This window comes from Hylobates moloch, unplaced genomic scaffold, assembly GCF_009828535.3.
Source record: "Hylobates moloch isolate HMO894 unplaced genomic scaffold, HMol_V3 SCAFFOLD_2, whole genome shotgun sequence".
Lineage (NCBI taxonomy): Eukaryota > Metazoa > Chordata > Mammalia > Primates > Hylobatidae > Hylobates > Hylobates moloch.
Window position 1 is genome coordinate 39,153,757 of NW_026652277.1, and position 23,695 is coordinate 39,177,451.

Below are 23,695 nucleotides of genomic sequence, written 5' to 3' on the forward strand. Positions count from 1 at the left end.
TCTCCTTCCTATCCTATTTATTGTTATTTCTGTGTTACCTAATTAAATACTACTCATTCTAAGTTTAATATCACTTCTTTTAGGAAGTCTCCACTGATCTGAAGTAGCCTCATCCTTCAGGCTATGCTAGGTTCCCTTTCCCTGTGTTCTCACAATGTCTTGTACAACTCTCTGTGGGGTACCTACTGTTCTGCATTTTACTTAGCAGCCACTGAATAAATGTTTGTTGATTAAAGGAATGAGTGAATGAATAGATGAATTAGAATTGAATGTAGCTAATTAAAAGAAGAATTGGAGCAGATCTGCCTTTCATCATGAATTAAATCACTGTGGAAAAAAGCAATTTTAAAAGAACATACTCTGTCAACAGCAGGTTGGTAGTATCATCTTTATGTACATAAGACAGCACTTCACTGTTTCATCAGCATTCAGTATAATTCACAGAATTTGTGTATATATATATATATATATATACATACACACACATATATTTTTTCTTGGCATCTAGAAAAACATGTTTGTTTGTAGTATTTGTAGTATGATTTGTCTGCTATAAAACTTGACACATTGTAACTTATGTAAAATTGCTTATGACAACCTAAGAAGTCTTCATAAGCAATTTTACATGTGTCACAATGATTCTGGGTTTCTCCTTTTCTTTTTGAGAAAACATCTAATCAAGGCTGATTTTGATTTCAAATATCCATGAGGATCGTTAAAAACAAAAATAAGTCTTAATAATACTTAAAAAAACATCCAACTCTACTATTAAAAATGCATTAGCACGGCTGCAAGAAATGATCTCTACATCTTTTTTATTCTCCCACCGTGCAGTTCTCTTCTTTCTTTGTGTGATGACTGACGTGGACCTAAAAACTCTGATTTCTAGAGAGCAGAAAATATGCCAGTGGTATCTGAGCTCTCAGCTGCAGGGTGTAGTACTGAAGTGAATCATGTATTTGTTGGAATCATTTGGCGAAAGGGCAAATGTAGCAAATACACTGCTCCCTCCAAGTCCAGTGGTATGATAGCCCAGGCTTGGCGTTTATGTAGAACCAAAGCTGTTGAGTTTGTTGTCTTGTTTTTCCCCAAGCCATTTTCAGTTTGCTTATTTATTTCTGTAATAAGGGCCTAACCCAGATTTTGAGGTCTTATACCTAGTTAATATATTAGCAAGTCACTCACTAAAGCTCCAATTAGCCCTCACCCTCCTTCTGCTGCTGGCTCATTAATTGTCATCTACTTTGGCATTTTTACTCAATGACAAGTGATGCTTATAGCTCTAGGAGGAAGGGGAATGGAACAAGCAGAAAAGAGGATATGGCCAACGTGCAAGGTCAGGACAAAGTAGAGATGAAGCTGTGTAACAGTCGAAATCTGTTCTCTACTCACAGCCTTTTTTCCTTTGTGCAACATGGTGCAGAGCTGCTTCATTCTTAAGTCTAGCATGTATCAGCTGCTATCTTTCCCAGCCTCACTCAGCTGTGGGAAGCAATGCCCTCAAGACTTTCAGCTGCTGGTGAGATTGCTGTTATCCAAGCTTCCACTGCCATTGTCAGGGATGAAGAGGGGCCCCACACCTCAGTAAGCACCTGGCAATATGCTCACCCCTCCTGCCACCCCACACTCATCTTATCAACATAATTTGCCTAGAGTCTATGTTGGTCCTGGATTCCTAAATGCTGCCCTCATGGAAAGTCTGAAATTTCCAGATCCCTGTTTAAATCTCACTGATATGGATCTGCACATCCCTTGATTTTGACATTTTCCTATTCCTTTACAACTCTCCAGGTTCTACTCTGCTCTATGAAACTTTATTATCAGCAGGATGTGTGTATCTAGGGAGGTCATACAATTTGTTGTCATAATGATAATACTCTTGAGAGTGAGTGGGAATACAGTTAATAACACTGGGACAAGTGGCAAAATCGAGACTGTCCCAAGCAAACTAGGACAAATAATCACCTTACCTATAACCTCCATTTGTTTTTTGAAATTTCCTTTTACTTTATTTTGCTAAGTAGAATGTACTTATCTTCTGGGGATACTGCATTGCCTGTGGTCTTGTGGAGATTATTTTTCTCTGCTACAACACTCATACCACTGGGACAGGATCCGGTGTTGGTATCCTCTTTGCCCCTCACACCATTTCTACACCCTTGTCCTGAAAATTCTCCAGCTTTGAAGCTTATATTATCAGACTTTACTACCTGCCACTCAGTGTTACTGTGGTCACCTACCGACCCTGCATCACTCCTCCAACATTATTTGAATATTTTTGTCACTTGGCTTTCTGTCACTCTCGCAAATAGGAGTTCTGCGTTTCTTCTTGGAGATTTGATTATTCACATAAGCATCTCTTTCCAGTACTTTGTTTTTCACTCTCAAGACTTCCTCTTCTCCAAAGATTTTGTCTTTTCTACTACCTCAGCCACCAAATCCCATGTCATCAATTTCAATAACTGTATTCGCTTCATCATTTCAATTTCAAATGTGTCATCTCAGAACAAGCTTCATGTTACTTCCAATTTTATCCTTCTTGTTTGCTGATTCCAAGAATTCCAGTCCCATCTAGGCCCGCAATGCATTGTTCCTGCCACCTTTTTCATATCCTCAATTCCCTTGTGTCATCACTTTCCTTTTATATAGCACAGATTCCATGATTCATAACAATAATTACTTTTTTTTGCATGTGCTCTTAATTTCCTTGCTTGCTCCTATTATCTTCTATCATACTTTTCTGGAAACACTAATTCTGGTGAAATATACTCTTTATGGACTTTGCACTTATACTTAGTCAGCTAAAGATGATGGCTAGAAAAATACTCACAATCATGCTGACTGGTCCCAATTTATAGTCATGACCACCGATTACAAACCACTTCAGTCTTGTCTAGAAAGTTTATTACATTTTAGTAGTCTACTATCTCTTTGATTCTCCAGGACAGCCATTCCTATTTTCTCTTTCTTCAAACCTCCAGAATCTCTGCCCTGCTGCTTACACTTTGGTGATGACTTTGGTTTAAATATAATACAAGCAGTCAAGGATGAACTTCCTTACGCTCCCACCACCACATCTTCTAACTTATGTCCTTCTCTCCTCTTACTATGGATGGACTGTGCTTCTAAGTCCAAACCGTCTACCTGTGCACTAAGATGCCATAACTTATCTCCTAATCAAAGAAAGTTCTCCAGCAATACTGCAGTCTTTTTCCTGTATCATGGGTTTCCTTCTCTTTATCGCATACTCCCATCAATATACAGATACTGTATATGTCTTCTTTTGTAAAAAATTTCCCCATACCTGACATCCTACTCCAGAAACTCCTCTCATTACTCAGCATTTTCTTTCAGTAAAATTTCTTTAAAAAGGAGTTACTCCTTTAAAAAGAGCTATAGTATCTACTTGTCAGTTTTACTACAGTTATCAGTGTCACTCCTCCAACATGGCTTGAAGATTTTATCACTTGGCTCTCTGTCACTCTCTCAAATACTAGTTCTGTGTTTATTCTTGGTGATTCGATTATTTGTATAGGTATTTTTTTTTCCAGTACCTGGTTCTCATAATCTCTTCTTTCTAGTGTCATAATCTCCTCATCCTCTCTTTTACTTCTTTTCTTTTCTCCAATCTCTCTCTAATCTCTTCTACTCTACCAGGTCTGTTGTTGTCAGGTCACCAGTGACTGCTGGTTTCCAAAACTACAATTAATTTTTAGCATTCATCACCCTTTATCATGAGCATCATTTGTCAGACAGTTGATCCTCTGAACTTCTTGAAATTCTTCTTTTCTTTTGGTTTGTAAACCACCATTTACTCTCTCTTGTTTTCCATCTTACCTCACTAGCTAACAGTTTCCTGATGCTTTGTTACGCCCTCTCTGTCTCTGCCTCCTCTAAATATTAAATTGTGTTTAGATGTTTTTCTTTTCCAGATATACTCACATCCTCAGTGACCACATCCAGCCTTGTGGCCTTAAATACAAACTTTGCCTGCATAATGAGTAAGCATTTCATATTAACTACCATGCCAGAGACAAATTCTCATTTGACTTATCAAACCTACTCTTGTCATGGTTTTCTCAATCTCAATAAATGGCAACTCCATCCCTCCACCTATGTAAGCCAAAGACATTGAAGTCATCCCTGACTCCTCTTTTTCACCCCACATTTACTCTTTTAGAAAATCTTGTCAGTGCTACCTTCAAAATATGTTTAAATTTAATCCCTTCTCATCACTTTCACCATAATCACTCTGGTCCACCCTGCCTCATGTCTCACTTGGATTATTACAGTGGCCTCCTCACTAAGCTCCCCGCTCCCACCCTTGAGCCCCCTGGTCTCCACACAGCATCTAGAGCAGACCTTTAAAAAGTAAGTTACACTGTGTCACTCTTCTGCTCAAAACTCTGCACTGGTTTCTTATCTCAGAGTAACTAAGGTTATTAAAATCACTCATAGAATATTATATCAGTGATTGTCAACCCTTATTGTGAATCAGAATCACTTGGAGGAATGTGAGAAATTTAGCTGCCTTCCATTTACCAATTAAGATACAATTTGGACTTTAGAGGGGCCCAAGCATCAGCCTTTTCAATGGCCTCCATCCTGCCCACCTCCCACTCTGATCGTATCCATCTGCCTCTCCATCCCCTAACCCCCTCTCTGTGCACCCTGCTCCAACCTCACTGATCTTCTTGACATTTCTCTCCAGCGTGCGAAGCTAGCTTCTGCCTCAGGAATTTTGTAATGAGCATTCCCTCTGCCTGGAGCACTTCCTGTCCCCTCTCTCAAAACTGTATGCATGGTTCACCCCCTGTCCTCTTTCAGGTCTCCATTCAAACGTCAGTTTCTCAGAGAAGTATTTCCCAACCTCCCAATACGGGATGGCAACATCCTCTTCATGATCTGCTTTTTTTTCCATTCTTACCCTTCCAATTTTTCTTTAGAGCACACATTTATGCTTGTCTGTTATCTTCTCTTCACTACAATATAATCTCCATTTAGGCAGGAACTTTACCTGTTCTATTACACCTTCTAATGCCTAGAACAGAGCCTTGGAAACAATAGGTATTCACTGAATATGTGTTGAATGAGTATGTAAAATAGCAGGTTCAAGTCCACTGAGTTTTTCAGCCAGAGCTGAATAAAACTGGGGTAGGCTTACTCACTAGTTCATAGGGTCTGGGATTTGTCTTCTTTCCTTAGTCTTCTAAAACCCGTGACATGGCCCATATTGATATGACCAATCTTTTGCCTTGGCTTCCATTTTAATACTTCAGTTTTCCAGCTGGGATTAGAGCTAGGCCCTGAAGTCCAGTGGCTTGGTTGCAGCCCTGATGCCCACTTTGGAGCTTGTGAGATCCCCCCAGTAATAGCACCCGTTTCCCCATATTGCTCTCAGACATCTGTGGACAGACAGCTTATACATTAATGCTATCTTTATGACTGAATACTGCTGGTGCTGGCACCACCACCGACTTCCCTGTTACTATGGTATCCATTTGAGTGTACATCCCCTTGGCATTTCATAGTCTGAAGTATTATTCACTTACAAATCCTACCAATCCTGGTTTTATTTACTTCTCTAGTGGTCTTCTATGCTGAGATTCTAGAATGATTTGTTTTTTCCCAAGAGTTATAATCGATTAATGGGAAGTGAATACTGCCCTCATAATAATCAGAGACTTCCCTATTTTAGTGCTCTACATGATCCTTAATTTCTGGTTAGATCCTTACCTGCCACCTGGAAGTTTCTACAGCTGCTCTCAGAAGCTATATCTGTTTATATCCTAGGCCCTTCTAAAATAATCTAATAGACTAAATTCCACTAAGGTGCTAATGCCAATAACTACTCAAAGTCATAGTCTTTTAAGAAGTATTTGGGTTTTAAGAGAAATGAACTTCTCATGGTGTAATTTCAGAATGTTGCTGAGTCACCATCATGGCCTCCTAACTGGCTTCCAGCTTCCCTGTTGTCATCTTCCGTTTGTCTCAGCACAATAGTCATATGATTTGCCAAAATATATTATCATGTTGCTCTTCAGTTCAAAACTCTCCTGCGGTTTGATATCCCACACAGAGAAAAAGCCAACTTAGAATGTTCTAGACAGCCTGCGTTAGCACAACTCAAAATTTAACATGCATATGAACCACCTATGGATATTGTTAAAATGAGATTCATGTTTAGAAAGGCTGGGATGGGGCATAAGAGTCTATATTTTTAGGAAGTTCTCACGTGATGCAGACACTGCTAGTCCACAGGACCACACTTTGCATTGCTAGACCCTACATGATTCATCTTCTCTCTACCTCCAGACCTTTTACCTCTTGACCTTGTTGCACTTCTGATATTATCCCTTATTTCTGAATCCATACTGGCCTCCTTCATATTCTTGGAACATCTAGGCATGCTTCTACCTCAGGGCCTTTGTACTGGCTGACCCTCTTTCTAAAAACACTTTACTCAGACATACACATACTCTACCCTCTCCAACCTGCTTAAAGTTTTTATTCAAATGTTACTTTCTTAGTGAAGCCTTCCCTGGCTGCCTGATTTAATAAAGCAGATTACTTGCTTCTCGGTATTTCCCATCCTCTTCTCCTACTTTATTTTTTCTCCTTAACAATTCTCACTACTGAACATACCATAGAGCTTGTTTATTTTGTTTATTGTTTATACCCACTATAATGCAAACCCCATGAAGGCATTTGTTTTCATTTCTGTCCAACTGAGTGACTAATGTACTGCTTGACAAATAGAAGGTGCTCAATAAATAATTGTTGAATGAATGCATAAAAAATTCAGCTGCATTTTAAAAATCATATTTTTTCTACTTATGCAAAAGATCTTGGTTAAAGCAAGGCAGAAAAAAAATCTGTTCTAGTTTACTTAGGGTAGTTTGATACCAAGTTTAGCAAATCAGAACTCATCGACTTAATGCTCATTTACACAGATTTCTTTGGTATAAGCCAAATCAAGATGGTAGATGAGATCAGTATCTACCTTCGAGTAAGAGAAACTTAATGAGACTAGTAGCACAATTAAGAACAAATACAGACTGAGACATTAATGGAATCTATTTAAAGTTATAGATTGTGAGGATTGTTTTCTCAGTGATGCAGGCCTTCCTGGAAGGCAGTTACTATACATATATTCATATATAGTGTGTATATATATATGTATGTACTATATACATATATAGTATATGTGTATATATACATACATATACATGTATGTATATACATATATAGTATACACATACACACACACACACACACACACACACACACACACATGGATTCTTGCCCAAGATATTATAGAAGAAGTGTGGCCTTTTGTGAAATGTTGACCTAAAAGACCTCTGATGTCTTATCTGCCTGTATAAATTAGAAATCAATGACAGAGAATAAAAAGCTGCTGTGTGAAATGTTCAAGACTAGTTTCTTGAAGAAGAATCCACAACCACATTTCATGTGTCATAGTTCTCAATTTCATGAAACTCCAATCAACTTTATCAGGTGAAAAGGTTATTATTTGTTTGTTGGTTGTTTTGTTTTTTAATAGAAGCTGGCCAAGACCTTGCAAGCTTGAACCAAAATACATCTTATTATTATTAGCTGCTCTCTGTCTAATCAATTGTCAGCTGTTTCTAATTTGGGTTGAAAGAAATATATAGTACAAATTTCACTTAGATATTTTCTATTATAAATTCATTCAGAAGAGCATTTTCACTAGCCCTCTAGTAAATCAGAAAACTGAATCAACATGGTATAATAAATATTTGAGGACTTGATTTGCATTTTTGAACTTATTAGCCCTCCTTATCAACAGACTAACAAAGAATAGAAATTATTATCTACCTCTTTTATTGCATCTTCATTTTACTATGTCACAACTTTACATTAAGATTAGGAAATATTAAACAATAAAGCTTTATAATTACAAATCCCTCACATATAAATTATCTCAGATAATCTTCAGGGCCATCTTATGAGAAAGGTTTATGGCTCTACTCATACTACTTATTGATGCTTTATATGTATTATCTTATTTAATCTTGACAAAAACTGTGTGAGGCAGAATTCTTATCTTCATGATGCAACTCCCAAGGCCCAGAGATTTTGAGTAACTAGTTATGGATATACATTTTATTTTAAAAATGAGCTGTATTCAAACCCAGGTTGATGTGTCCATCAACACCAGGCTGGCGGGAGAAATAAAATGAAATTTCTCTGCAATAATACTGTATAGAATGAGGTTATAAGGCAGGGGGAGCTTTGGCTCCTAAAATGGAATAGAAATATGAACTATAAATTTCTATTTATATTAATCATCAAAAAACAAATTCATTTTTAACAGATGATATAAAGGAAAATAACTCATCCTCAAAGCCATAATGTATACTTATTCTGAACACAAATTCATTAAAATGCTATGAGCACCCAGTAAGCCTTAAAATGTCCACCCTCCTCCTCCCTTCCCCCAAAATACATGTTCATTCACCCACGTGGATCCACCTGTCAACCCCCCACCCCATTAACTGGGAGAACCATGTTGAAACTCCAGGAGCCAATGGTACTTTGGAGAAAGCCAAGAAATATTTTAGAATCAATAACTGAGCCCCAGAAAACGGGGTCTAATAAGAGCAAAGAGGATAGAGGCCATTGCTAACATCTCCAGGATATTCACTTCCTTAGAGACATCATTAATACTTGAAGAAAGGCTTATGTTAGCATCATCAGCTCTCAGAAGAATGATATCAATATGCTGACTGCAAGAGTTACTAGGCTGACACTAGGGACCATAGTAGTAGCAGTGGCAGATAAAGGGTGCCAGATGAAAAAGCAGAGAATAATACTGGAACCTGTCACAGAATAATTCTTATAGTCATCAAAATATCCTCTAGGATGATATTAGTGAGTTTGCCTTTAGAACAGGAAACACAGACTTGGTGTCCAAATTATTCTGCAGTGGAAGGTCAGAGAGAAAAAGTGTATATCACTATTGCTGCTATTACTGACATTCATTCCTGCATTCCGTAATTATTTATTAAATGTCAACAATGATTTTCAGTAGGCTAGTCACTAGAGATAACTTTAAGAAAAAACAGTCAGATCTCTCATAGAGGTTGATAGGGTTTGAATTGCTTCTGTATATATGTTTATAAGCTACAGCTCAGAGTAAAAATAGCTTTAAGATTTCCACATAAAACAGTCTTTCGATGACTTTTTAATATAGATAGTTATAGAAAAAGTAAGATGTAAATAAATATTTTCACATTTGGAATAGAAACAGACATCTGTAGGAACCTTGTTTGTTGACAAGATTAACTTTTACTTCCAGATAGCTTCACATAATCACAACTAAAGATAACAGTTTAATCTAAAAACAAGTGCAGTGTAGAAAATACCGTGAGTCATTTAAAAGAATCAGATAACTTGAATGATATTTGGAATGGGATTTATAAAAACTTTTTTAGACTTCATGTTTGTTAAGTCTTTAACTCCTTTCTGAACAAAATACCAGCGTGTGTATTTGATTTTGGAATTCAAATGGAAACTGATCTGTTAGACACACTACAGAGGACTTTGAATTCCCTTTCTGGTGCCATGAGTCATTTAAAAAAATCTTCTTTAAATCAATATAAGATGTAATTTAACAGGAAATTCTCTGTCAGCATTGAAGATAAAAAACAAAAAACAAAACAAAAAAACCAAATCTCAATTTCGCAATTCCAGCATGGGACACAAAATGGTAAGGACTATTAAAGGAGAACCATGGACAGTACCTTTTGAATGCCTGCTTGGGACTCCAGAACATTGTTCTCCGATCCATTGCTTCGGTTGATCATCCGCCACATTTGGGAATACATGCTGTCCCTCTCAAAAGGATTCAGTCCTTTCATGCGGACATGCTCATATACTGCAGAGTCTAGGACTGTGCCATAAGGGATTTCTGTTTGCTTGGAAAGATCCTGGAGAGACCTTGATTATTGGGAGAGAAGAGAGACACAAGAGACAGTACTGAGTATTTTCAAGTGGGAATAAAGTTAAAAGAAAAAAAAGGCAATATGTGTGGAAACATATATCAAATTTCTTTTCTTATTTTATTGTTTTCTGATATTATGATATAATGTGTAAGAAAAACTGCTGTTAGGGTATATGGCATTTATACAAATTATGAGAACACAAAATTATTATTGAAGGAAAAGTGAAAATGTCTAGTGGTAATGCAATGCTTTCTTTGTGAAGCTTCATGGGAGAAAAAGCTAGCAATTCCATCAAAGACAAGTTAAATTAGACTGCTAGATAATCATATGCTAATTTAGTAATTTTAAAAACATTTCAATATGTTATCAGCATTAGTTCTACATTCCTTTAGGTAGCAAGGCTTATTTGTATAAAATTATAGAATTTACATAAACAACATGCTTTGAGGTCAAATGTAGTCTTAAAAATTAGTAGTTATGATAGTCATTATTTATTGAATACACACGTCAGACAATTGATATACATTATCCTCACAGAAATGCCTCACATAAATAATTATTTGACCTGTTTTATAGATGAAGAGACTTAGGTTGAGAGAATAAGTGACTTGATCAGTATGTCATAGTCAGTGAGTGTGAGAGCTAGAATTCAAATGTGGGTCTGTCCAGCCCCAAAAACCATAGTATTTCCAACGCAAGACGCTGGTTCTTATTTCTATATTTCATTTGCTATATTTGCTTTAGCACTGTGTGTGTGTGTGTGTGTGTGTGTGTGTGTGTAGTGTGCAGGTGGGGGGAGCAGTTTCTATTTGGATGAGAATACATTTCATGTTTCTGGAAAGCTGAAAACATATTCAGAATAATGCTTCAAGATTTTTAAGTCAATCTTTTGTGTTACAGATAGTATCTATTTGTCCCAGGTTATCTATCTCTAAATTGGTGGTCGATTTCCCTCCATTTGAGTTTCTGAGTCTCTCTATATTTTGCAGCTTAAAGAACCAGTTATCATTCCACTGGAACTCATTGAATTTGTGTAGGTGCCCAACTCTAATGACTGACATTTAAGAACAAATACTTCGCCTTTGACATACTGTTAAAATCAGATACTGGCACAGTTACAACTCACTAACTTTTGGGAATGGGAGCAGATGCTTTGAAACACTCTACTGTACTTCAGACAAGAACGAATGCGCACAGAACTCTACAACCATAAGCCATGAATCTCATGTAATGTATATTTCTGATCTTTTGGTCTGTTTCTAGATGGAGTTTGCTAATGATTTCCTGAGGATCTTTGCAACCAACAGTAGCATTGGGCAAAGGCACTGGGAATACTCTTGCAGTTCACCAATCTCCATCATGTACAAAATTGTGTTGGGAACAATACATTATGGGCCATGTTTGTCAGAAGAGTATTTGTATGAATTTCTAATAGTAACTTTCAGCAAAATTTAATCTGCATTTTATTGAGTTTTGTGTTTTTGATGTATATTATTTACTCCATGGAAACTACCATGATAATTCCTTTTTGCTCTACACATCTGTTGCATAAAATAATGCATTTAAATCATCCTATCTGAAGAGAAAGTGCAATTCTGGAATTCTCTGGAATATTCTAAAATATTGAACGAATTCTACCATTTGTAAAAGATAAACTAAAGTTATAATGTAAATGAATAATTGAGGGCAAAAGCAAGAGTAAAATGAGTATGTAGCTAGGATGCAACTGGATAACAAAGTGAGTGGACATTTACTTGTAGGTCATACCATAATTATCTTGATATATTATAACAATAAAAATTTTGTTTCAAGAGAGCAATTTACTGCTGTTTTCAGTAGTATCAGTAAAACTATATTATAAACATTAACATTTTTACCATATATCCCCCTGTTTAGTGGAGGATACCCAAAAGTGGAAACACAGGAAGAAGAAATGGAATATATCTACACAGGTTATAACAACAATACTCGTTTGTTCAGTTTCTATAAATACAAAGGTGAAGACCAGATGGTTGTACAGCACCATCTAGAACCTGCAGGTCTATGGATGGAGAAAGCCCATATTGCAGGTCACCAGACACCCTACCAGTACAAGATTGGGCCCTTGGCTGTCTGGCAGTACTAACAATCAAACTCAACTATAACGATCAGAAGGTTTTAATCTAATGGAGGTGAGATCACAGTTTAGTGCAATTTTTTTCAGTGCCTTCATTTAAATATATAAATGGGTTGCCCAAATAGTCACCCTGGCTAAATGCTGCTAAATAAATTAGTGCTCCTTCTTATCCTTCTATGAAAAGAAAACTGAAATCAAATGTTAAGATCTTTAATATGATCAGGTTTCTGTGGCATAGCTTCACCTTAAATATTAGCTTTACAGCCTGAAAATATAGAGTTTTAATATAGTTTAGCTGGCGAAGTTGTTTTGTACACAATGCATTTTTAGAGGAATATCTTAATATATTGCCTATGTGAAGCTCCTGGTGTTACAAAAAAGGCAGTTTATATTCAACATACTTCAAGTTTAGAATAGCAGAGCATTTTGTAATTTATAACAAAGGCATGTTCCCTCTAGTAGTTTCTGATATCAGCTGCAACTTATAAATTTGCCTTGAGACATGTTTGCAATAAAAATTACAGGTTTTCTGATTCAGCATGTTCCATCATAGCACACTAAGATAGCAGCAAAGATGACAAAAATAAAAGGACTGAAGCAAAATGAAGTGAACACAAATGGCTTATTACAGAATGAAAAGGCCATTTCAGGAGCCCACCATAGAAAGGGAGTAGCTATTATAAGCGGTCACTTTGCATTTTTCATACTAAGAAGAGTTTAGAACAAGATTAGCAGAAATGCTGTAGCCTATATTATGAGCCTCTAAAGGAAATATAGTAGGTTATTCAACAAATGGTAATCTTCAAAAACTTGTATCTGAAGGTCAAAATCTGAGCATATAATATTTAGACATGCCCAATCATTGTTTTAAAATGTAAAACAATCATAGAATCATTAATAGGCATCTAATATATACATTAATTTACCATGTCAAATACTGACATTTCTTTTTTAACAATAGACATTTTCTCAGGTGATAGAAGGAATGGGAAAAACAGCCAGGCACGGTGGCTCACGCCTGTAATTCTAGCACTTTGGAAGGCCAAGGTGGGTGGATCACTTGAGGTCAGGAGTTTGAGACCAGCCTGGCCAACATGGCAAAACCCTATCTCTATTAAAAAGACAAAAAAAAATTAGCTGGATGTGGTGGCATACACCTGTAATCCCAGCTACTCGGGAGGCTGAGGTAGGAGAATTGCTTGAACCCGAGAGATGGAGGTTGCAGTGAGCTGAGATTGCACCATTGCACTCTAGCCTGGGCGACAAGAGCAAAACTCATTTTCAAAAAAAAAAAAAAAAAAAAGAAGGAATGGAAAAATCTAGAGAACTCCAGAGAAGTGTTATCTGTGAACACAGTATTAGTATGTATAACTCATACTATACTCTGTTTCTCTACCTAACCACATATACTCACATAAAACTCAGTGAATGCTCACTCTGAGAACTCATTAGACCTGAGGTCTCTTCTCTCAAACCCACACTCTCACTCATGCACACAGTAAAAAAATGAGTGTCTATAGCTCTAAGTGGTGGATGATGAAAGAAAGCAAATGCTTTGCTGCTCTAATCAGCCTTATCTTCTTGACACCTGACTGAGATTATTCTTTTATTCCTGCTACTGTTCTCTGTTCAGACTAGCATCAACCTGTGGGTACTGAACAATACTGAGAGCTTACAAGTAAGTTATATTTAGTTATTTGTATGAACAGTACATACATTGAGGTACTGTGTGATTTAAGGCAATTCTGTGAAAATAAATTTTTAAAATTTGAGTGGCTTTAGGTTTCTGTAAAATTCTTTCAATGAGAATAATAAACACTGAAACTCTTTTCAAGCATTTAAAATTAATTTGGGGCCAGGCGCAGTGGCTCATGCCTGTAATCCCAGCACTTTGGGAGGCTGAGGTGGGCAGATCACTTGAGGTCAGGAGATTGAGATCAGCCTGGCCAACATGGTGAAACCCCGTCTCTACTAAAAATACAAAACTTAGCTGGGCGTGGTGGTACACACCTGTAATCCCAGCTACTCACGAGGCTGAGGCAGGGGAATCACTTGAACTCAGAAGGCGGAAGTTGCAGTGAGCTGAGACTGTGCCACTGCACTCCAGTTTCGGCAACAGAGCGAGACTCCCTCTCAAAGAAAAATAAAAAATAAAAATAATACAATTAAATTTTTTAAATATTTGATAGTCTATTAGATATATCTGATAGCAATAGCTTTAACATTGAGTAGGTTAGATTTTAAAGTCAAGCATATCTGTCAAATCAGTATTTGATCAGGTTTCTAGTGTTTTTATATAAAAATTATGATGTTGATGATTCCTCCTTCCACAATGCCTTATTTAATAATTTCTATTGGTATTTTTTGTGGAATTTTCCCCCCCGGCAGAGTCAGGTGATTCTTCACAAATATTGTTGAAGAAGAATTCATGCACTGAAATAGAATAAATAATGCATGATTTCCCTTCCAAGTATGAGATTGTATGACTCTATGATACTAAATGGTCATAAATTTCTTCATAGCAAACTCTTTGGGACATTTATACAATTTTATATTAATGAAATAATGTTATATTAAATATGTTGCTAAAAACACATCTCTAAAACTGTCAACTATTTTTTTAAGAAATCTAATGCATAACCCCTCTGTGGCAAACTTTCACTCATATTTTTTTCCTATTTTCCTTTAACAAGAGAGCAGATGTTACTATCCACATAAAACTTAAATGACTCTCATAAACTTCTCTGTCCCATCTCCATCTTCTTTGTCTTCTAAGATTAAAAACTACATTTAGCCTGGTTGTGTAGAATGCTCACCAACAACTGACAAGAGTGGCCTGCCAGCTGGCTTTGGGGAATTTTAAGTCTAATCCCATTTTCTATGGGGTGGAACAAGTCAACTTAAGTTATCACATCGGAGGAGATTTTTCTTCAGGGGGAGAAAAATGGAACATGGCTGATAGGATAGGCACCAGATGCTTCAGGCAAAAGGGCTAACAGTGGAAAAGAGACAAATAGGAGTATATGACAAGCATCCTCCAACTCAGTTTAGGTTCCCCCTGATTCTCTTCTCAGTTTTCTCCTTTGGATGCTGATTTCAGCAACTGTCAAAGGACAGATACTGTTACAGCCCTGAGAGCTCATTAGCAACCATGTAAAGAGCCTGCCTGTCCATTGGTTGTAGCAGCTGAGAGCTGTCGTATGAAGTGCAGTGACAAGTTTTCCAGCATAAAAAGTGATCCAAAATGTAGCATTTAAAGGAACAACTAATATGCCATGAGGGTGAGAATTAATGTTGTTCAGACCCAAGAAGCAAGTCAAAGTGTTAGAAAATGAATTGGGGTGCTTGGGTAAGGCAGGCCACCCCCAAGAGGTACTGCCAACTGACCAGCACTGAGCAAACAGTTTCTAAAAGCATGAATTGTGAAAACATAAATATTTGTGTTTCAATCTTTGGGAAAATTATTTAAACTTCTCCATAATGCAATTTCTTTCTCTATTGAGCAGGGGAACTAATACTTTTATATTAAGGTATCTAGAGGTTTGAATGAGATATTGTTTATAAGACACTTTTCTTAGTAATTAGCTCTCTATGAGCACTCAATTACCAGTAGTTACAATTATTGATGTTATTATGATGATTACTATTACTTTGTTCTCTATTATGGTTTCTGGAATTGCCGTATCCTTGTTTCCTATCAATTGGATTCATTCTCAGCTAATCCCCTTCCTTACCTGTGGATCTTTAACTTCCCCACCTATCTACTCTGTCATCAAGTTCTGTACATTTTACCTCCTAAATTTTGTAAATCTGTCACCATCTTTGCCTTTCCATGTCTAATAGCCTTGTCATTTCTACCTGGACTATTATTTTTAAGCCTTTTCCCTATCTCTGTTCTCACTCACCACTAATCCATTCTTTAGCACAGCTACACTGTTCTTTCTGATATGCAATCTGATCATACTGCTGCCTTGTTGCAAGTATTGCCTATGTACTTCACTGCCCTTAGAAAACCGTTTAAACTCCTTAGACTTCAAGTTCCTTCAAAAATTTGGCTTAAGCCTTTTCTATTTCATTCTCAGAAACAACCTTTTGCCTTACTCATATTCACAGTATAAGCCAAACACCGTTTCTTCATTCCTGGCTGTATCACAGGTCCATGTCTTGGTAGATGTCTTCTTGGCATAAGATGCTTCTTTGTCTACATGGAGAATTCCTTCCTTTCAACATGAAACTTCACTGTCTCTTCAGTGCTCTTCTAACACTTGGAATATGTTCACATTTCAGCATTGTGTTTAGGAATTGTATTTGTTTATTTACCTCATTGGAATATAGATTGCTGGTTCCCATGATTTTTAAAAAACTTCATCTTTGAAATCCAGATCTAGCCCAGGGTCTGGAAAACAGTCAGCAGTCAATGAGGCTTACTTGTTTTATGGTGGTCTTCTTCACTAGATATTTCATTTTGGGAAGTAAGCATTCCCCTGAAACTAGCATGGCATAATAATAGCATTTTAACTATATATTATTAGTCATTCTACAGCTGACTAATCATGACCAGAAGTATTTGTAATTAAAAAATCAAAAACAAGGCCAGGCATAATGGCTCATGCCTGTAATCCCAGCCCTTTGGGAGGCCAAGGCAGGCAGATCACGAGGTCAGGAGATGGAGAGTATCCTGGCTAACATGGTGAAATCCTGTCTGTACTAAAATACAAAAACTTAGCTGGGCATGGTAGTGGGTGCCTGTAGTCCCAATTACTTGGGAGGCTGAGGCAGGAGAATCGCTTGAACCTGGAGGCAGAGGTTGTAGTGAGCCGAGATCACACCACTGCACTCCAGCCTGGGTGACAGACCAAGACTCTGTCAAAAAAAAAAAAAAAAAAAAAAATCAAAAACAAAATAAAAAATCTAAAACTTTTTCATTTTATTTTATTCTTATTATACTTTAAGTTTTAGGGTACATGTGCACAATGTGCAGGTTTGTTACATATGTATACATGTGCCATGTTGGTGTGCTGCACCCATTAACTCGTCATTTAGCATTAGGTATATCTGCTAATGCTATCCCTCCCCCCTCCCCCCACCCCACAACAGTCTCCGGTGTGTGATGTTCCCCCTCCTGTGTCCATGTGTTCTCATTGTTCATTTTTAAGGAAATATTTGGCAATTTCCTCTGTTACACAATCAGCTGGGCAAGCTTTATTGAACCTCCAGTGAATTGCCTGTCATAATATTTTGCCACATATGTAAAATAAATAAATTCAGAGGCAAGGCAAATAAAAAGAAAACCCAAACAATTAGGACCAAAAAACGTATTTCGAAAAGCTGAGGATATAGTCTGTGCTTCTGGTAGACACAGGACCTGGTACAAAGTAGAACATTTGTTCTTGAAAAAGTTACTTATCTGAGCAGTGCAGACAGAGAAGATAAGGAGTACATGAACTGAGTGATTTTTTCACTGAAATATTGGAAGCAAACTGAAATGGTGAAGAAAATTGCTTAATTGAAATGCTTATAAATATATAAAAGAATTCATGATTTTAGTAGCTAAAGAATCTCGAGATAAGCAGCAGAACAAGTCGAGGACAGTCACCTTTGGCAATGTTGAGGATTACTACAGAAAATTAAATTTTAGGATTGTTTTTCATGGTTGAATATTTAGATAAAGAGGAGGAAGGAGAGTATGTATGCTCTATGTATGGACAAATGGAATAAGCCTTCCACCTTCCTATTTACGGCATAGCCAATGGCCACTTGTTTTTTGAGAAGTCACATTCCTATCTTAGTAGCTCCTTTTCTCTAGTGAAGTTTTCTTAACTACCTCAGACACAAGCTTGTAAAGTCTGATGAAATATAAAGATATCAAGAGTATACGGTGGGATAAAAAGGACTCCTGATGTTTTCAAGGTGGCTTGGTCCATAATTAAGAGCTCTGTAAAAGCTATTTTTAGTGCCTGAAGGGGTGTCCTTATTTAATGAAAGTAGGCTCAGGAAAGAGTTTTTAGCTTAATAGCACTAAGTTTCTTATTTTAAAAAGGATTAATGTCAAAGTCATGTTAACGGAAGACATAGGGTTCTCTCATAGAAGATTAGATTGTATAGCCTAAAAGTATTCCTCACGGTGTGGGGTAATTCAGGAGGAACCCAGAGACAGCAATCTCTAATGAAGGAATGTACCGGCACCAAAGTGCTGTGTCTTCCTTCCTATTATGGTGGCAGAGTCTCTTCCTCCTCAACACAGCAGAAGCCTTTGGAAGAGCAAGCTGAGGTCTGAGGCCAGCACAGTAGAATGATACCAGGCAAGGCACAGGGTTAGGACTCCATTCTGGGAAATTAAGAGAATTTCTCAAATGAAGCCTTCTAGATGGAGAGGGTGCCATAGGAGGAACAAAGAGGGTTAGAAATTTACGGAGGGTCAGAAGATGGGCACCTCCATGTGGAATGCTTGAATAAGGTCTAAATGATGCAGCCTTTTCTAGTCCCTCCAATCTGTCCCTTTCTCCACTCCTGTCCTGAGTCTTTCATCTTCCCCCTAACCCTCCTCATGTGGCACAACAGAATACATTAGATAAAAGACAGCCTCAGGTCCTTCTGCTTTGAACTCCTTTAGAATGTCTATTTCATTTTATTTTTTTTAGAACTGTTTAAATAGCCACCAGCATATAAAATATGTTTGGTCTAGAAAAAGCGTGCAGCAAGATTCATGAGAAGGGCACCTCTACCTGGCAGAACACGGTCCTCCTGTGGTAGATTAGATTACAAAGTGTGGGGATTACAGCCCAGCAGATGACACTGAAGTCTACCCTTATAGACTTGAGAATATTTTCTGCATTCTCTCCCGACGAAAGTATTCTGGGTCAGCCTTACCCACCGTGTGGTACAGTCACGATGGCCACAGGTAAAATTGTAAGTTTATGTAAAGTAGATGCCCTTGGGAAGGCTAGATGTCATGGACTGCTTAGGGGAACATCTCCTTGCATTAAAAAGATCTGCACTTTCCTTACAAACTTAGGAGTTAGTTCAGATATGTGGACATGGCAGGCCATTTTAGAGAATCTAAGGGAAGATGGAAATGCTGCACGTCCTACTGCTGTTGGCTATAACCAATAAAAATGATTGTTAAACTCTCTCCGAAATGATGGTGTTATACAGATGCAAGAGAACAGTCATCTGAAAATCTGACTGGCTTGTGTGACTTCTTGACCCACATTACAAGCTAGAAACTAATTGTGTCACATCATGAACCCTGAAATGTGGCAGACACTGTATTTTTCTACCACAAACCTCAAAACTCTGACATTGTTGACAGAAGTATCATTTATGATCCTTTTCTCTATTTTAAATGGCTGTTAGTTAAATAAATATTTGGTACATATTAATATTTAATAATCCATTATAAAATAAATATAAATATATATACCATGAAAGGCTATTTTAGATATATTATATTTAATATATGTGTATGATACCTAATAAAATAGATAATATATAAATTATTAAGCAAATCTTCATTATAAAAGGTTCTAGTATTCTGTACATTCAATTACCCTGCAGTTTTCCTGTGCATGGTACACAGCATGTGCAGCTTCTTTTTTATATATCATGAAAAAGCTGCAATACTTACTTATCTCAAGACACTAGGAAGAAATATGAAATTATCCTAAATTTTAGGGTCAGCATTTTACTATGTTACCACTGATGATAGGATGATTGTAAAATTTATGTTAAGATGATATCTTCAAATCATGCAATAGATTTCAGTAGTGAAATAGGGGATTTTCATATTCCTATATTTAGGACTTCACTAATTCCCATTACCCTGGAAGGATCACATTTTTAAATGGTGTTAACGAAAACATACTAAAATAATCATAATACCAGAGAGTTGAAAGAGTTACCAGAGGCATTACATAATATGATTAGGTACCTTAAGGCACATAAGCCAGTCCTTAAAACTGACTTCATGTTTTTTTTAATAAGGTACTTCAGTGACTTGGAAAACTTAACACAAGGGAGTCCTCACTTGCGCATAGCCCCAAAATCTCCTATTTCACAGAAAACACTATTTTGTTCTCAATGAAAATGGACAACACCTGCATACCACCTCTGGTACAATATTTCTCTATGTAATAAAACATTTCTTTTTCATTTTCGTCCTTTAGCCTTCTCTTTGTCGAATTAAATACTAAATTTTTTAGTTGTTATCCATAAGATATATTACTTCCATTTTTAGACTGTTACTAACTAAACCATTTTTTTCTCTTGTATTTTAGTTTTTGCATAATTTGTGAACCTTCTAAGTAGGTCATGGTAGTCTTTACAAGGCTTGAACAGCTTACATGCTGCTAGGTGACTCTGGTCATTTTAAAAATAAACACTAATGCCACATTTCAAATTTATAATTGACAGATGGTTTATACGGAAATTATCATAGGTATACACAAATATAGGCATACAGTTTGTTTTTTCCATCTCTGAGTGATTATCACATATTTGTCCCTATTAAACTTCATTGTACTTCTAATCACCTTGTTTTATTTGTAAAGGTCCTTATACATTCTTACAGTGTAGTTCTAGTCAATAATCACCCCTACTCAATATAAAGTAATCTGCATATTTAATAAGCTTACTCCCTATTCCATACTTCAAATCAACATTGAAAATGTTAATTAGAATCAAGACCAATGCTGACTTATGGAAAAAAATTATTCAATATACCCTCCAAGGCTAACATTGAACTATTATTGATCACTACCTTGCATATGGCCTACTAACAAGCTCTGAAACAATAATACATAATAATACTACATGAAACAATGACCCAAATGAAATACAGTGTGAATTCAAAAGAGGAATCAATAATAATTTGTGATTTTTTCCTCTATAAGCTCTTTTGAGGAGCTCAGAAACATTAATCATACTATCAAAAATTTCATAGTGGGAAATAAAAGACTAGGAGAAATAAGTTACCATGAATAGGCGTAGGCTAGTTTAATAGCCTATTTAAAGACTCAGTGAAACATTATTGTCGAAGTAAGGTAGAAGGTCATAGTTTCAGTGAAGTATCTAATGAATATGACAAAAACCAAAAATCCTGGCTCTTCATAACACGGGAACAGGAGACCAAGTTTCTACTGATAACTCAACATCTTCCAAATGCAAAAGATACATTCCTCTTCTCAGTCCAGTAGGTCTGTGAATTTCTCAAAATAAACATTTTTTTTATTTATCTCACACCTTGTTTATTAAGATATCTCATTGCTATAGTTGATATAAAAGTTTATGCCTGAAGGGACATGGAAAATAACATCATTCAAACTGTGGAACAAATATTTGTGCAGTGAGCGAAGAATTGGATCACTTTTTTAAAAGACGAAAAACTGAAGTGCAAAGTGGTTTGAGTTCATGTCCTTTGTAGGGACATGGACGAAGCTGGAAACCATCATTCTCAGAAAACTATCGCAAGGACAAAAAACCAAACACCGCATGTTCTCACTCATAGGTGGGAATTGAACAATGAGAACACATGGACACAGGAAGGGGAACATCACACTCCGGGGACTGTTGTGGGGTGGGGGGAGGGGGGAGGGATAGCATTAGGTGATATACCTAATGCTAAATGACGAGTTAATGGGTGCAGCACACCAATATGGCACATGTATACACATGTAACAAACCTGCACGTTGTGCACATGTACCCTAAAACTTAAAGTATAATAATAAAAGAAAGAATTTGCCTTATTTTTTAGTAGGAGAAAAGAGACTTGAACTTAAGTCTTCAGTCTCCTTTAATAGTATTCTTCTGCCAAACAGCCCTGGCTGCCAACTCCAGTCTTGCTGATTTTCATCACTACTCTTCCCACATTAATTTCACAAAAGGATGCTCCATACTCAAACTATGTCCTCCACAATGACTGATTCAGAATGATTCAGAGAAATTATCCTCTATTCTCAAGTAGATGATATTTCCTTTTTGAGAAATTTCAGCAAAAGTTGATATTAAATGTATATCTTGATGCCTGAGAGCCAAGTCTTATTAACTGCTATTTTGAGATTATAAATGCCCAAACTGTTTTGAAAATGTGCTCCACACTCCCAAGTCAACAGCAAATCTTGAGAACTCTGTAGCATCCCTCTCAGAAAATTACAATCGTCATCTGAATAAAAGCAGCCCACCAGCCAGCTTTAGACCTTATTCCTCACCTTCCTCACCACTTGCTATTAGCTAGGGTATCTGGCTCTTATCTAGCATCATCCCTCCTTAGCATCTGGGCTTGAGAAATGGGGGCTGTAGTAGGGGTGTGTGTGTGTGTGTGTGTGTGTGTGTGTGTGTGTGTGTGGAGGAGAAAGCCATTAAAATAAATTAAATATCTTTAGATGACAGGAACTATGGAGGAACTAAGAGCATCAGAGAATTAATGGGGTCAAACAGATACTTAGTAGTAGAGTGTGGAGGTCAGCATACCAACACCACTGGCATGATGGAGAGGCTAGGGAAAGAAAAATGGGACTGGAAATAGAGAACTAGAAAAAGAAAATAAGAAGATATGACAAAAAAGGATTTTTTTTTTCAGATTTGCCTTTCAACTTAAGATATCTGTTATCCAGGTTTTCATGTATCAGTTTTATCTCACACCTTGTTTATTAAGATATCTCATTGCTGTAGTTGATATAAAAGTTTATGCCTGAAGGGACATGGAAAATAACATCATTCAAACTGTGGAACAAATATTTGTGCAGTGAGCGAAGAATTGGATCACTTTTTTAAAAGACGAGAAACTGAAGTGCAAAGTGGTTTTAGAATTTGCCTTACTTTTTTAGTAGGAGAAAAGAGACTTGAACATAAGTCTTCAGTCTCCTTTAATAGTATTCTTCTGCCAAACAGCCCTGGCTGCCAACTCCAGTCTTGCTGATTTTCATCACTACTCTTCCCACATTAATTTCGCAAAAGGATGCTCCATACTCAAACTATGTCCTCCACAATGACTAAGCATACTCCAAGTATAGGTTCTTTTTTTAACCATATTTGTAAGTTTGTGGTAGATTGAATTTATTTATTCAGCAGACTTCAGTAAGGGAAGAAAGTAACAGGAAATGGAGAAGAGACAGGAATTTATGTTCTTGAGCACAGCATTTAATAGGTTTCTAGGCTTAAAGGAGCAAGACTGGGAAGAGAGAGAAAAAGAGAAGGATTTGATTTGTCTAGAATGATTCATCTTGTTCAGAAGAAGATTATTTTAGAAGCTGTGGAAGATTATAAAATTGGCAAAGTTTTTGTCCTGGTGAGCTCAGTGTAAACAGAGTCTATGGAGATGCTAATATAGCCCTGCTCCCAGGAGCCACAGACAAACTGTGAGACAACTTTTAATTAAATGCTCATTGAAGGGTGGCTTTGAAAGACCAATATACTTCTAGGAAGTTTTAATTTTTTTTCCAAAAGGAGACAAAATTCTGTCTATGACATTGAGATGGCTGTACATTTGGGAAACATCCATCACTGTAGTACTTAAGTGCTAGGACAAGTAAGCCATTTCAACACTAACAATAGAGAGTAAGGAGATGAATGTCTTCCTCTGCTGCAGTGCTT

At 36.8% G+C, this 23,695-nt stretch overlaps 1 protein-coding gene across 1 annotated transcript in view; it reads right to left on the reverse strand.

The window, feature by feature from the left end:
* Nucleotides 1–23,695, reverse strand: part of GRID2 (glutamate ionotropic receptor delta type subunit 2) — a 1,490,978-nt gene that overhangs the window by 230,060 nt on the left and 1,237,223 nt on the right. The window contains exon 13 of the mRNA XM_032139113.2: nt 9,789–9,984. Within this exon, the coding sequence (XP_031995004.1) occupies nt 9,789–9,984 (196 nt within the window). The remainder of the gene's footprint in view (nt 1–9,788; nt 9,985–23,695) is intronic.